A 17,457-nucleotide genomic window follows, 5' to 3' on the forward strand; every position below is an offset into this window, starting at 1 on the left:
TTAAAGATGGATCATGTTCCATAACTGTTTTTGCTATGATAGAAGCAAAAGTGTGATGATTTAAGAGCCTATTAAATGTTCAAATGTAATGTAAAATGACTATAATAACCCATTTTATCTTCAAAAATTTAATTTAATTGAATTAGCAATAGTACTAAGTATCAGACTAAATATAAGCTCCCATATACCTGGCAATATTAACCATTTTGTTTTCACCTTCGACATTACTGTGACAACCATGTAGCACAGGAACGCATTAGCATGTGTGCTAACAGCTCTCAGGAGTGGGCGGCATCAAAAACCTGTGTAGAACATTTATCACTGCGGTGTGACGAGGCAGAAGTGCTGTCTCAGGGCTACGCTAAATAAAAGATGTATTTCACAGAGGAAGAGTTGCTGCACACTCATCCCTCTGCGCAGGCGGCCTTTCCCTACATCAAATTATTTCCACCGAAGCGGGGAGGCGTTGAGAACGCAGGATCAAAGCATCCCTGAAAGATGGGACTGGGACGAGGGAACTAGGGGAATTAAGGTGGGGGCTGTTGAAGGTGAGACTGACTGTGTGACAGATATGTGAGCTAAAAAAAGACTTTCAAGAATAGCATCACATGAAAAATCATCTTTACTGTAGGTAGCCCTTCAGTCACTAATTCCCAGTCATGACTGGGTATTCCATCTCAAGCTAATAGCATTAGCTAATAGCATTAGCTAGTCCACCTAAATCATTAGCTACAGTAGATCATCTTGCATCTGCAGAAACAGATACCAGATGATCAATAGGGTAGTTATTTGGAACATGGTCCAACATCAATGATTAGCTTGGATCAACCACCCATCAAGAAAACATCTAAACACACCTATCATTTTAATCCGGATTTTCATTTTCCAAATGACATCCTTTCAGAATTAATTGTCAGGCTACAGAACTTTATATTTCCTAATTGCAATATAGATATTCATATTTTTTTATAAAATAGATATTTAGATATCTATTTTGAACCCTATAGTAGGTGTTTTTTTTGTTTTGTTTTTTAACTTCCATAGAAATTTGAGGAGGGAGCAAAACAATACAATTCTGCTTAGGGCACCCATTTGGTCAGCAGCAGCACTCAATCCACCATTTTAACCTTCACACTAGAGCATTTAAAAGCAGCATTAATGTTAAAAAAATGCATTCTTAAAGCTATAGAAGCTATTCAGTCAAGAGCAGTGAGTGATTTTCTGTTTTTATTTATCGTTTGGCTCATATTAACAATGAAAACAGCAGTATAGACACTGTATATTATGCTGCTGTGACTTAATACACTGATCCAGTATAAAGATTCAAATTCTTTCCCAGCTGTTTACCTACGCAGACATAACCAACTGTTTTTGTAGCGTGTTTTCAACAACCTTGTGTGTATTTGACAGTGTAAGCACAATAAGACATCAAAGAGAACTAATTTAGTAGTCACAAGCCTTGTGACAGACGCTTTCTGTGCATTTGCTTCATATAATATTTATGCATTACTTATCTGAACTATTCCTTTAACCAAAAACATAATAAATAGTTTGAGAATTTTTTTATTATTTCCTCAGGACAGACATTAAAAAACTGCTGTTATCGCTGTATTAAAGGGGTCATATGATGCGATTTCAATTTTTCCTTTCACTTTGGCATGTTACAAGCTCTTGGTGCATGAAGAAGATCTTTAAAGTTGCAAAAACTAAATTCTCAAATCCAAAGAGATATTCTTTATCAAAATTAAGACTATGCCACATATCCCTAAAATGGCTCATTCTAACATGTGCCCACGTCTACGTCACGATGTGGAAATATTTGCGTAATGCCGCCCAAATGTTCACACAAAGAAAGTCTATGTGCGTGTGTGTGCGCACGTGCATGTGTGTGTGAGAGAGAGTGAGACACAGGGTCACAGAGTGGAGTAAGCTGTCCTTAACTGTCCATGGGTTGTGTACTGTAAACACATGAGCGTCATCACTGTGTCTGTCACGTGACTCTGTCCTTTCGGGCTTGAACTGATGGTAAAACTAAGGACATTATTTACTGTCTTTACTTTTACTTTGAAAGATGAAGCTCGGGATTATGGAAAGGGGCATTACATTTCTGACGAGTGCTTGTGGTGTTCGGCCAATCACAATGCACTGGGTCAGTTAGCCAATCAGAGCAGACTGTGCTTGTCAGGAGAAGGGGCTTTGTAGAAAACAACGCGTTTGAGAGAGGTGGGGCATAGAGAACCTACAATAATTCACAGTATTTGAAAAATGTTCTGAAATTCTTTTGAACATTAAAGCACAAAATGATCTTTAAAAAATCATCATATGACCCCTTTAATTATCTTGTTTCTGGAAAAGCTACACTATTAAGAAAATAACTGAACTGCTATCACACTGCTGAAAAATGTTAGTGTCACTATTTTAAGTTAATTACCTCCCAACACTGCTGTAAAATTGTCTATTGAAGTACCATTTAACTGAAATCCACTTTTCAGTTTTTAACTTTCAGGACACAAGAAAACTTGAATCAGAGTGGTTTAGCTCTTAGCTTAATTAGCAGGGTCATCACCACCTGCACCTCCACTGAAACTCTGTCATTCGATGCAACTAAAAAGGGAAGACGAGGACAACATCCGTAGCATGCTGGAGGAGGGTCAAAAGCACCGGTGCTTCCATCTGTGCACTGGATCCAATTTAAAGCAAATCTACGGCTGTGGTTCTGCTGGAAATCTCTTACTGGGTTCCCCTGCTAGTGCGGAGGGCAGGGCTCCAGCAGACAGCAGCTTGTGTTTTTTAGCGGAGGACACATAGGGGGACCTGATATGATCCCTGTGCTGGAGTGGCATCTGGGTAGGAGCTGTTAACAGCAATGTTACACGGCTATGATACTGCAGGATGGGGTTGCGGAAGGCAATGGTGTGTTAATGCACACTGCTGGTTGTTTCTCAGTTTTTTGGGGACATTACAGAGCTCCCATTCAAAGATGAGGAACATGCTTGGCTTTATTACTTCTGTCTTATCAGGAAAGGTTATACTGTAGCAAGGGAGATTAATACAAACAGACACAAAGCACATTGCTTACACACCAATGAGGCCCTTTAAATCTGTCAAAAAATACACATAATTATAATCAGCATTACTGTCTCCATTATCATTACAGACTCTGCCCTCACTTTCCCTGTCAGAGAATCTCAGTTTGAACTCTAAGCATTACCAGCATATGCTACTGTGCTCAAGTTTAAAATATTAATCTTCACACAATACACTCTGATTAGTTGCTCTGCATCATCTTGGGGAATATCCCAAACTACTCCTCTAAAGTCTTCAGATTATTTATACTGTACGTCCATTTATCTAACAGAGAAATCAATGGAGAAATACATGCCCGTTTCTGGTTCGGTCTACTAATTACTGGGAACTGGCACTATTTTGGCTAATGGAAGTTCTTTAAATCAGATTCCAGAGCTGTAGATAGATGCTCTAAGTAACACTGTTATATGTGGCCTGGTAGAAACTGTGAGCAGAATCCAAAGGACCGGATCTGAGACCCGTAGCTGAGCACTGATTGACTGAGCTCTCACGCTGTGAATTTCCCACTAGCTGCATCCTCTCTACTGTGTTTAATGTTTCCGCTAGGCTTTACAACACTAGCAAGTGACAATGAGGGCTAAAAACAAATCTTCATGTCACAGTTCATCTTGCTTAGAAAGAAAAGGAAGACAGAGAGATGTCCCAGATGAAAAGACCAGCTTAGACCAGCATAAAACTATGTTGCTCCAAGATGGTTGTATACTAAAACATTTTATAATGAGCATATTGAAAGTATTTTGAAAACTATATAACTGGAAAATGTGTCATCAATAAGGAAAAGAGGAAATGTACAATTAAATATATTCTTACTACAATACAGAGGGTGACTGGTTATCACGAGAGAATAGTAGAGTCATTGGCCTAGATCATTATTAATTATCTCCACAAAAGAGGGACCTTTATCTTTTTTCATCCACTTGTCTGTTAAACATGAAATAATCTCATTTGGACTTGCTGCACATTAAATTAACCTTATCCTGGTCTGGCAAAGTGCTGGGCAGGCTATTCTAATATTGTAAGTGCTACACCACGGCTATTCGAACTGAATTTATGGAAGGTGGGAATCGTAGTAGAGGTCATTGACTTCACCTTAAGCAGTGAGACAACACAGCATGTTGAAAACGTCTCTATTAACTAGCTGCATAATCTTTTCAGAACAGGAATTCAAATTAGAACTTGACTTTTAGAAATTGAGCATGTTGAGAAACCGTACACATCACATTATATATAAAAAAACAATTCAATTTTTCTGAATCACTATTTTTTATTTTAGCAATTAACAATGGGTTTGATTTTCTCTCCATTGCACGTCTTTAGCTGCACTTTGCAAGTACGGCAACTTATTCTACTAACCCTAACCTAAAAGTCTACAAATGCTCTAATGAGAGTTAGTTGACATGTAGTTGCAAAGTTACTTACAGTTAGAATGTCTAAAGTGGACTATTTAAATAAAGTATAACTTTTTATTTATTTTTTTATATTCATCTTAATCTATGAAGATGCATTGATATTAATAATAATAATAATGATATATTCACAATACTGTTCATAAAAGCTTGGAGTTAGTATGATTGTATGTTACTGAAAGAAAATTATTATGCTCATCAAGTTTGCATTTATGTAATCAAACATATAGTAAAACAGCAATGTTTGTGAAATAATATTAGAATTAAAAATAACTTATTTATTTATTTATCTATTCATTTATTTATTCCGGTGATGTCAAAACTGAATTCTCAGCAGCCATTACTCCAGTCTTCAGTGTCATTATGTTCCTTCAGAATCAATTTAATATGCTAATTTGGTGAAAAATATAATTTAGCTTAATTTTGTGTGGAAACCTAAATACAATGTATTTTTCAGGATTCTTTGATGAATAGTGATATTTAAAAATACAAAATTGTAACCATTTAATGCATTCTTTCTGAATAAAAGTGTTATATATATTTTTGTATAAATTTAGCACCATTTCGTTCTTTAAACAAAAACAGTAACCTCAGACATTTGAACAGTCCTACATTTATTGTATATATTCAGAAATAAAAAAAAATATTTCCCAAATTAATTAATGATGCATAAAATTTTCGTGAAGTTGCAGTTAAAATCCACTTAGCTCAAAAAAAGTCTTCAATTTATTTTGAAATCTTGCCTAGAACAACTTCAGATATGGTAGAGGATATTTAACATAGAGAGGAAACCTCAGACAGCAAAATTATTATTTTTCTTTTTCTTTTTGGAGGCTTTTGCCAGCACCACTAGTCCTGATAAATAGGATATACCAAGGAGACACAATCAGTTTACCAGTGAACCCTCTAATGTCCAAGTCATCTTAAAAAGCCAAAGCAATTTAGGAGCACTTTGTTCTCTCTTAAAGATCTCTTGCTCAGTGGCCAGTGTCCGAGGAGTCTATCTTCCGAGTCACTGGTCAAGCTCTCCACACACATAAGGCAGGGAGGAGGGGAAAGGATCTCTAAGGCTTCATTATTAGATAGCCACCGAGGGTACACGATCCTCTGGACATGGCTGAAATCATATCCGTTTGTCTTCAGGGACAGGTACTTATTCATCCGCACCTTAACCTGCTGCAGCGGAGCGTGCCCTACAGAGGGATCATCAACTATGGAGTTCTTTTCACACACAACTACACTCTATCTACACTCCATCTTATATTGTGCTCCCTTTCTCTCTTGAACCCGCTCACTAGCACAAATGCTCTGTTCCAAAATGTAGTAAACAACCCCACACAGGCAGGATTTTAAAGCATCATATGTGTTCTAGAAAGCAGACATTTTAATTATGCTGCCTGCTAAGCTACTTTATTTTAGCACTGCATGGCTGCTTCCAAAATCACATATACTCTCTAAGCATGTACTTCTTTTAAAATTAGTAATAACTTTGCAACCATTATATTATATATTATAAATAAGCAGCTTCTGTATAGTATGAATGTGTGTATGAATGTAATCCAAACGTACTACATTTGTCATGTCATTGTCATCTGACCTACCAGTGGTATTTGCGTCACTCCACTGCCTTTAACACATCCTCTCCCTTGGCTTCATTGGAAAGTAAAGTGTCTTTAGATGTACACTTCAGAATCTACTGTCTAATGAATTTGGACACAATAATCTGATTCTGTTCACATAGGCTATCGTTTTTTATTTATACTGAATATCACATTTGTACTACACATACAAATGTATAAGTATCTAGTTGATAATAGGTGGCAGTATTGCACATTAATCATAAAACTGAAAGAAAGAAAGAAAAAAAGAAAGAAAAAGAATTATGTTGGAGGAGGTGACTGTTGAAATCGAGACTTTCTACCCGCACCTGAAAAAGTTTGGTCTCGACAGTGTGGGAAGTTTTTTTGGATTCCGTAAAAATGATGGAATGTTTTACACCCTTGCCTACAGAAAGGGCCAAGGGCCAAAATTTCTAAAGATAATTGCAACAAAATCTAAATCATAAAGTATTTGGTCACATCAGTCTCAATTTAAATCTATAAGTCAACCAAAAAAACACTACCTGTATGTCATACAGAGTTATGTTATTATCATCTTTTATATAGTTCACATTGTGCTCTTTTCATTCAATTAGGCTGGTGATACTTGGGGTTACTTTTTGAGAAAAGTTGCATAGATATTTTCACATTGAGAATAGATAACAAATGTCTATCTGGATACTTTAGATCGGTCACGGGCCCTGTGACTCATCTGGTTGCCCGTTGGCGGCAACATAGCTCAAAAACAAGTCAAAACCAGCCATATCTAGAAACATATTTAACTTTACCCAGTTTGCTTAGTCAGTGAAATGCATTGCAAGGCCAAGAGAAACGGCATGAAATGCAATAGGTAAAAGCTCAAGGGAAGAAAAAATAATAATAATAACAGCTTCAGGCCTCTTGGATTTAATGTCCAGTGTGCAACAACCCAGTCAGCCATGTGGCTAATCCGTGAATGGCCAGATTATATTTTCCTCACTCACAGTCCATGCTCTTTTCTCTCACACATACAGAAAAATTGCCTTAAACGCATAATGAGCAATGGAGGTAATAATGCTGAATAATTTCCTCTGTGTGGTGGTAATAAGGGGGTGTTAATGTGGTGGTCACTGATTGGACACACTGTGATAGAGCTCCTTACTGCCACTTACTTCTGCCATCAGTGCATTGAAACTACTCACCATAGTCAGTGTCATAGAAGATAATGAACTTCTGCCAGGTATACTCCATCACCACTTGGAAGATGACATCATTAAGGTACACGGGAGGCCGGACGAAGAGAGTGTAGTCGTCTGGTTGGGCGTGACTGGTGGATGGGCAGCTAGAGCGAGGAGTGCCAAAGGGCGCCCTCTGGATGAAGAGGTGCGGGATGTGCATTGCGTCAGCTAAAGACTGCAGAGACCCAGCAGACATACAGCCGATAGAGCTGACCAAGGCTAGGATACCTCTGTTCATCAACTCGCATGCTGTAGGCGACAGAGAGAGAGAGAGAGAGAGAGATGAGACAAGATTTATAATGACTTAATCTTACATTCATCTGAATTAGCTTTTCAGAACTTCACAAAATTGATAAATAATAGGTGACGCTATAACAAAACCATGACTGTATACATTTTTGTTTTAATAGTCTCCGACAATCTATATAAAATGGTAAAGTAAGACTAGGGAATATGAGAAACTTTACATTTATTTATTGATTTATTTATTTATATTGGTTTGCTGGATTTGAGGCCCATTCACACCAATCGAAGCTAACTGGAGAAACATGCCTATACATATACTTGCGCATACAATTCAATACATTTTCTAGCTGAAATTAACAGATTAAATGGACAGTCTGCACAAAAACTAAACAAAATTCTGTCATATTTTTTTTTTTGTCTGTACAAAAATTTGTTCATTTGTTCATTGATTCTTCAAAATATCTTCTTTTGCGTTCCAAAAAGTCATAAAGGTTTAAAACAACGTGGGTTAGTAAATGATTAAACAATTTTCAAGTACCACATTAAAACAGCTTAGAACTATTGTGACCTATCCCTATATATGGTAAGAACATAGTTCTCTTGTTCTGCAAATAGATGGAATTTCTACAACAACTATCAAGTTGGGGGCCTTTGTGGCCTAATGGTTAGAGAGTCGGACTTGTAATCCAAAGGTTGCAGATTTGAGTCTGGGTACCAGCAGGGATTGTAGGTGGAGAAAGTGAATGGCCAGCGCTCTCTTTCACCCTCAACACCATGGCTGCCCACTGCTCTCTGTGTGTGTGTGCGCACACTTGGATGGCTTAAATGCAGAGCACGAATTCCGAGTATGGGACACGTCACTCACTCCCCTTTTGTTCAGTCAAGTAACCATGTTGCTTTCCATTTTTTTTCCAGCTGATGAACGATACAAACATTGACATCCAATCAGAATCCATCCTGCTATAACGAGCTTGAGGATTTAAAGCGGCAGACGCATGTGCGCTCAGAATAAACAGACGATATCGTTCGCTGGTGTGGACGCTAAAATCGTTATCTTTATAGTTATCTTTATAGTTATCGTTCTTGGTGTGAACGGGCTTTAGAGCTTCATTAACAATTCAGCACTTTCAGACTCTCCCATCTGAATACCGTCAGACAAAAAACATTTGGGAGTCTATCACACAGGCCAGGGTGTTTATGGAAAAACATACGAGGAAACCAGCGCTCTCCAGTATAAACACACAGTTTTCACATTTTTATTTGATAAACATTCCATTCATAAGCACTTACTCATACATTGCATAAACAGATGCTCATCAGCACTGATGCAGCTTTAATAGTGCTGATTGGTTACTAAATTTTTTTTTGCTGCAAATATACTTTAGTGCTTGACTATTCTGATTGAGCTGCTGCAATGATTTATATAATTGCACTCCACAACCTACTGCATAACTTGATTTTATAATGAAGCTCAAGTATATTTCCAAAGAAATGAAAGTCCCTCCCATGAATAACCTCACTCTTTTTGCCCTTGTTCTGTTTGTGGCTCCCGGATGTGCAGAAAAACTGATGTCAGACATGAACATTCATCTCACTAGACTAATTTTATTTAGCGTAGCTGAAGTTGGGGAAGGTAAAATGCAGTGTGCATGTTGAAGTGGGCCATGGAGCAATGCAATTTTGCCAACTCATGGCAAAAAAAAAAAATAATAATAATAATAATAATAAAAATGAAAGTGTCAACCAGGGGCAAAATGAAAGGAAGGAAGACGCAAACAATAGTGCTGAAAAATCAAACTGCAAGATGAAACGGACAATCGAGGCTAATTGTAAAAACTGTTCTTGTGCATAAAATTCAATACATTTTCTTGCTGAAATGAACACTAGTGGCAGTTAAGCGGATAAACAACTTTAATTACTTTTCACACAAATGCTGTGCAGATTATTGATTAATAAAGACTTACTTTTGCACAGTTCTGTGTGCAATACAACGTTATGACCTCAAACACTTTTACCATAGTGTGTGATTTGTAAACTAATACATTCTGATGCATGTATCACATAACCAGCTCCCTACTGTATGTGTGGTACATAGTAAATTGTAATAGTAAACTTGCTTGGTAACTCACCTGGTACAGCACTACACTAGCCTGAGTTGGAAAAGGAGACTTTGTGCATACTAGGCATTTTACTGTATGTCACTTCATATTGAAATCATTCTATAAATGAACTTTGTAAACAGATTCAGGTGATTTTGTTTCCCTATCAAAATCTGGGACTCTTTCAGCGTTGTTGAGTTGAAGAGGTTTTTGAACCTTTGATGATGGGTATATTTGGTATCAAAGCAATCTTTGTGTAAATGTTGAATATTTTAAATTATTTTCATTTGTGAAAGCTTTTGCTCTGAAAAAAAAAAAAACTATTTAAATGGATAGTCCACTCAAAAATGAAAATCATTTGCTTAAGATCATTTACTTAACCTCATGTCATTTAAATGTCAAACCTGAATGCATTTCTTTCTTCTGCAGAATTCTGATAACCAAAGTTTCAGTTCCAACTGACTTCCACTGTAAATTTTGTCCACAGAATATAAGTCACTGGGAACAGAAACAGTTTAATGACCAACATTCCTCAAAATGTCTTCTTTTATTTTCCACAGTAGAAAGAAATTCAGGTTTGGACTATACTTTTAAGACCTCAACAAAATACTAGCAACCCTTAAGAATGAAAGTGATCATCCAATTAAAAAAAGAAAGAAAGAAAGAAAGAGAAATAAACTTGTGTTTTAATTATGAGTTAAGAAAACATGATTCTTTTGAAACAAAAGGCACTACCAATCATGCTAAAAATACACCATAATGAAACCTTGACATTTGACCCCCCCCCCAAAAAGTGTGGAATTATAATGATTAACTTAACGTATGCAACTTAATTGATTAAATGCACAAGTTTTAAGCTGAATAAGCCAAGCTCCAGTTAATAAGATCTTGTTTAATGATGTAGAGCGTTTTGCACTGCCCTCCGTTATGGATTGGACTGACTGAAAATGGAAAGACTGGCTAATCCTTACTTATTAAAGCACTTCTGTGAATTAGTGCTATGATCTGTCAGTGATCCACATTCCTCTTAGGTCATAGCTAACTATGTTAGTGAAAAGCAGTGCTGATCAATCATTACAAATGAAGTATTGTAATTTAGCCATTTGTTTGATTACATATGATCCCATCAAGTCTTGACATGGCCTGTTAAGTCTTGAATATTAAACCTTCAACTGAAGTTAAAAACACACGCATTCATATTTGCACTAATTAACACCAGGGACTGCACTGTGCAATACTGTGCAATCATGTTGCATTAAAATTAAAATAATGACTTATTTTTCTTTGAAAGTAGACAGAATTCCATATAAGAGCAATTACTTTATTCCCTCAGTCGTAGCATTAGGGAGCATGATTCATTTCAGAGAGAATTGCTTATCTACGTACAGTATGTTGTATTAGATAAAAAACGGTATAAAACAATGTACTTAAAGAGTGTGTTTTCTATCACTGTGTTTTTGAAGTTGACTCAATTAGGACGTTTACTGTTAATAAGCATAGTAATTTAGCATAAGCAAATCATGTTCAATATGTTTCTTCCCAACCTAATTGTGATTGTGCTTATTATAAACAAGTGACAAACTTTTCCATTCCATTTCATTAAAAATACAAAACAGACAAATACTGTTTATGGCTTTGACATATCTCCTGAGGTACCCTTCACATACAACAGATGCACAAACATTACAGTTTCCCTTTAACCAAGACATAAATATTTTAATTATTTAATTTAATCTTTGCATCTCTAATCAATCCATCTTCATTCAATCCACTTATACATATCAAAACAATTTGTTAACTTAATTTAAAATTTAGCTATCTCTAGTGCAATTTTAAATAAATGTTTTATTTTTAAAGAAATTACAAATTTTATTAAGCAGTGATGCAATGAATTGCTCAAAGGGGATGGTAAAATGCATTTATAATATTATAAATGATTTTATTCAAATAAACGCTGTTCTTTTGAACTTTCTATTCGTCAAATAATAAAGAAAAGAAAACAGTATTATGGTTTCCACACTATTAAGCAGCACAACTGTTTTCAACATTAAATAATTGAAGAAATGATTTCTGAATGATCATGTGACACTGAAGACTGAAGTAATGGCTGCTGAAAATTCAGCTTTGGCATCACAGGATTAAATAAATAAATAAATAAATAATAAAATTGTAAAAATAAAATATTGTACTTTTAATCAAATAAATGGAACCTTGGTGAGCAAAAGAGACATTTTTTTTTCCTTAAAAAAATAAAAATAAATAATAATTAAATGAAACCTATATCACAGTGGTTAATCAGTCCAAGAATTATAATTTTATTTATTATTTGCCCATATTCAGATTTTATAAACAAGCAAATTAAAGTGAATAATTTAAATTTAAACTCTAATTTCCAAATCAATGAGACAAATTCATAAAAAAGAAAAAGAAAAACATACCATATGATTCATATGTGCATTAGTCATCAATGATCTTTCTTTCTGGAACTCACATGTTGTTCTGTGTTCCCAATAACATAGGGATGTGCAAGACTTAGTCCAGAGTGCAACACACAAATCCCATCTGAGAGACATCGCCACAAGCACAGAGCGTTTCTGCACTGACTCCTGACAGATCAACATGAGCGAAACCTAATGTAAATCTCAGCTGCTGCTGTCATGTTTGCACTCCTTTTTTCTCACAACATGCTCACCTCATCCCTCTGCTCCTACCTGTGGGTGTATTTGTTCACTTCTATTTTGAATAAATAGACCTTTTCGGATTTATAAATACATGCAAAAGCAGGAGATATAAAGCTGAAGACAGAAACACAGGGAAAAAAATCAAGACACATATGTTTTGAGAGATCTGGCTTAGTGCTTAGCTTGTGGCCTCTCACATCCATCTATTTCAGGAGTCCTTAGCATTTCTCGTCACCACTTAGACACACACAAATACACAAACCCTTCTCTCTCCTGAAAATCTAACACTGTTGAGCACTCCAGATATATTTGTTCCAGTAGAGTACTGGCTTTTCTTTTTATATTGGAGGCTTTTGATGCTGTCATTTTTATGAGGAAGGCAACCCCCCCCCCCCTTATCCTCACCCCAAGCATAGCCTTTCCACTGAAAGGTGTTTTTATTCCTGTCAATGGAAGGAATTGGGCACGATACTAGCTTAGAGAAAACAGATAGTAGATATCTTTAGATTTGTCTTCAGCTCATAGTAAAATTAGATACTTATCAGTTGTTTAATTAGAGATACAATTGCTGGACATTGTTCTCTAATTACCCAGAGAAAGTGAATGAGCCATTCTGGAGAGGAATGAGCATTTGTTAGCATTATCTCCCCAATGGTGTAATATTGTGTCATTTACATTTTTGAATTTCAGCAAGTTACACAATTAAAGAGAACAGAAAACCGAACAAAAACAGAACCGAATGCCAATAACCATCTCTGCTACAACCTCAGCATGCTTTCTGCGCGGCAGATGTTTGTCAGCGCGCTCCACAGGAGCTGTTTAGAAATGTGCGATGCAGTAAGGGAAAACAAGTCAAACAGTCCCAGGTGGGAGAGTCTCCAAATGTCAGGATGTAAGTGCTTGATGAAGGGACGGTCTCATGGCATTGACGGGATCTGTTTCTGTATGCCTGTTTGTGTAATGAAGACACGTGCGCAAGCACGAGAGGATCAAATCAATGCGATGCTGCAGGCACACCTGGTACTGCACACTAAAATATAGGTATAAGAACAGCAACCACAGCCAAAGAAAAAGTCAGGAAGGGACGGAGTGAAAAAAAGAGCTGAGGTAAAACTAGTCTGAATACCCAAATCCCTGCGGTTAAACTGAGTGGGTTCCTATTTTGAAAGAGTGTTCTTGTGTGTGCGTCCTGCTGAAAATAACAGAAAGAGACGGGATAGGCTTGCCTAGTTGGTGTTCAGCTGGTTTCCCAAACTGACAAGTGGCAAAAACCAGCAAATGAGATTTGGCTGGTTTAGACGGGTTCTTATTCATTTTTGTGAGCATGTACCCATGTGTCCTCCAATATCACTGACCAGGGGCTGGATTCACGAAACATTCTTAAGAAGAAATTTCTTCTTAACTGCCATTTTCTTCTTATTTTTTAACTTAAGAAAAAAGTAAAGAATATTTTATATTCCCAAAAATTCATCTTAAGAATATTCTTATCTTTTTTCTGAAGATTGCTCTTAAGACAAAACCTAAGAAGAATTCAAATTCTTGAAAAGAATCTTCTTAAAAATCATCGTAAATAACTTCTTAAGTTTAGGACAGCCCCAGACTTGTCTTGAATCCCAAACAATAATAATTATTTAATGAATTTATTGGGTTATTTCAAATTAATTGTTATATTTAAGCATTACAACAACAGCTATATATAACACATAGGAGGACTGGGGATGGCGATGACTGTTAATGTAAACATGATCGCTCATGATTAGCCTGTGTGTGAAGCTGCTTTTTGCTGACTTCAAAACTCATTAACAACTATAAAATGAGTCAGATAGGGAGCTTTAATTGAACGCCGTTAATTTAAGCTTATAAATACAAAATCTTTGGCAGTATTCAGCGAATATAAATGAGCAGGACGCATTTGCTGTAGCAGCGGACTCAAATACAGGAAGCGTTCACTCAGATGAAAGTGCAAAAACACGGCACAAAAATGAATGAAATATATCGCAATGAAAATATACACTCTAAGGTGCGTGATTATTAAGGTAATCTTCCGGAAGCGCAAGTAGTTTAGCAGAGTTAAGCAGTGCGTCATGTATTCATTCAGATAACGGCTGTTATTCTCTTCTTAAGAAAAAAATTAAGATGTTCTTAAGAATATATTTGAGAACTTTTTGAGAAAAAGATTTTTTCTTAAGATCATTCTTACAAACTTCGTGGAATTTATCTTAAGAAATTTCTTAATTTATTTCTTAAGAAGATTTTCGTGAATCCGGCCCCAGATCTGCAAACTTTCCCCTGTAATTGAAGCACTAAAGGAGTCATTCATCACGAGTGATTCTCCACATGCTAACACGGATATAATCAACCTGTGACTCATTAGAAATCTCCTCGGCATCCATCTCCCTCTCCTCCTTCTTTCATCTAACTCCATTCATCTTCTTTAGCTCTCGCTCTCTCTTTCCCCTGCAAGTCTCCATACTCACCTTCCTCCTCTTATCTCCTCTAAGGGCTGGTCTCTCAACAAAGCCCCTCTGCGGCGATTGAAGGAGAGATATAAAACAAGGTAAGGGGAGAAATCTAAATTAAAGCAAAACACCTGATGCCGCAGATCTGGTCCCTAACATCTTTATGAGAAGAAAATATTTAAATAGCTCCCCCTTTGGGATTCATCAAATAGGCAGTTGACATGATGCAGTTTTACTGTATATTCAAAGAAAAGGCCATCATTTTCTCATAGGTTTTTATCATTAGTTTGGACAGCAGAGAATTTTGTCTATAAAAATGAAACTTTCCAGTTGCATGGGACAGAATTCCTAGATAGATAGATAGATAGATAGATAGATAGATAGATAGATAGATAGATAGATAGATAGATAGATAGATAGATAGATAGATAGATAGATAGATAGATAGATAGAGACTATATTAATAACGTAGCTGTTCTAAAGGACAGTTCTGGGTCAGTGGATATTCAGAAATTAGTCTGTTTTTGTATTGGTACACAATAAATACATGCTGCATTCCATCTAAAACTATATTAGAATACATTTACTATTTATTCATAATTGTAATGCAAGCATTTCTTATAACCTCATATTAATTGAGGGCACTGCCGATTAATTTAAATGCAATAATAAAGGCAAATAGATGATTAAAACAGTGAAATAAAAAAGAAATGTAACTTTCATTATACAGGGTGTTGAGATATTATTTAGTAATTATACATCCTCTTTTTATCGTACATGTCATGGCTAAGATTTTTAAATTGCATAAAATGTCTGGGTTTTGGCTTTGGTTTCCTATTTTATTCATGCTTAAGGTAATGACTGAAAACTGGTTTGACCGACAGCATGCAGGCAAAATCCACCAATTGTGGTGTACGATCTGCAGAGAATGGTCTAATTAAAAGAGTGAAAATAATATAATTCAATAATAATAATAATAATAATAATAATAACAATAAATACTGAAAAGCCTTGTTCATGATAGAAACAAGTGGACTTCTCATTCAGTGTGATGTTGCTGACTTACCCGTTTTTGAATGAGATAGTAAAACTCTCTTACTTATTTTGACTGAGGTCATGAAATGTTTCATTTTACTTATGCTTATATTGTGGGTATTCAATTCCAGCAGCTGGTATGGAAGAGTATGGGTCCAGAAGTCTATGACTTTGACCAGAATGAGGTTATGAGAGGTGCACCTTTGCTGAAGAAGAGAGAAAAGATGCGCTTTGAACAGATTTTGCTGAGGGCTAAATTCGTACAAGAAAAAAAAAACCTCTCTTCAAACAGAGCAATGGTTCCAAGGGACATATTTACTCACTGATTTTAAACATTGAAAGGGCAGAACATTGTATGTGTGTGTCTATGTGCGCTTGTGTGTGTGTGTGTGTGTGTGTGTGTGTGTGTAAGGACATCTTTGTCATAAATATGGTTGTAGAGTTGTGTCTTCTCTCTGGCAGCATGCCATTCTGCAGCTCAGTGCTGATTCGTCTGAAACCTCTACAGCATGTCCATCACCGACACAAAACAGGAGGTGACATCACCACTCAGTCCACCACAGCACTCATCAAAGTGCCATCTGATCTGAGTCTATTAGTCCATTACCTTCACACATGGGTCTCAAACCCGCAAGCTGAGAGCTCCTCACTGCAAGCAGCTCTGAAGCTGTCGCTCTGCACTTTTTATCCCTTATAAAGGAGAGAATGTTATATATAGGACACTTAAAGAACATAAATTGTCTAAAACTGTGGCAGATGCGATTTATATTGTAGATTGACTTAAAATAGATATTTACATCTTGTCTTCCAATACATGCAACAATGAAATATTATCTAATATTATAACATACTTCTATAATATAATGAATAATATTATACTAACAAATAATTATTCATTGTTATAGCAGTATGTTATAATATTAGATAATTTTTCATATACACACACACACACACACACACACACATATATATATATATATATATATATATATATATATATATATATATAATACCTTTTATATACACAAATTCAAATATGGTCTATATACTTATATTAAAAAATATATAAAATATTAAAAATATTAAAAGCACACATTTTACATAAAATACATATTTTATTATGTTTTTGTAAATAATATTTTAAATAATTGCATTAAATAGTATTATATAACCATATAATAGTTCATGCATTAAATAGAATAAATAGTATCTGACAAAATGTCATAGGTAAAATCTGTTACTATATATAAATACAAGCACAGACACACACACACACACACACACACACACACACACACATATATATATATATTCACTCAAACAATCCATTCACTGATTCTTTTATAAACGAAAGTCCAATAATGTGTGTGGCTTGGATATGCAACAGCAAAAATAATTAAACTAAGTGGCACTATATTTTGTCTAAAATAGTCTTCTTTTCACTTTTACCTTCTTGTTTACTAAACTGCTGTTGCAAAAAAAGCAATATCTTCATAGTGTTGGTATGAATATCACTGATATAAAGAACAACAGCACTATTGTTTGTGTGATACTACATTGAGTGAAATAGTGTGCATAGTAGGCTATATTAACATTTACTGTTATACTAAAATTATTTTTAATACTATT

At 35.6% G+C, this 17,457-nt stretch overlaps 1 protein-coding gene across 4 annotated transcripts in view; it reads right to left on the bottom strand.

Annotated features, from left to right (window-relative positions):
• The window catches only part of LOC132114489 (glutamate receptor ionotropic, delta-2-like), a 398,065-nt gene that overhangs the window by 161,975 nt on the left and 218,633 nt on the right, over positions 1-17,457 (bottom strand). For all 4 annotated transcript variants that reach the window (XR_009425331.1, XR_009425332.1, XM_059522629.1 and 1 more), the window contains exon 3: positions 7,273-7,557. Coding sequence is in view for 2 of the 4 variants with exons in the window: in XM_059522629.1 (XP_059378612.1) it covers positions 7,273-7,557 (285 nt within the window). In the remaining 2 variants the exon portion in view is untranslated. The remainder of the gene's footprint in view (positions 1-7,272; positions 7,558-17,457) is intronic.

Source organism: Carassius carassius, chromosome 34 (genome assembly GCF_963082965.1).
Source record: "Carassius carassius chromosome 34, fCarCar2.1, whole genome shotgun sequence".
Lineage (NCBI taxonomy): Eukaryota > Metazoa > Chordata > Actinopteri > Cypriniformes > Cyprinidae > Carassius > Carassius carassius.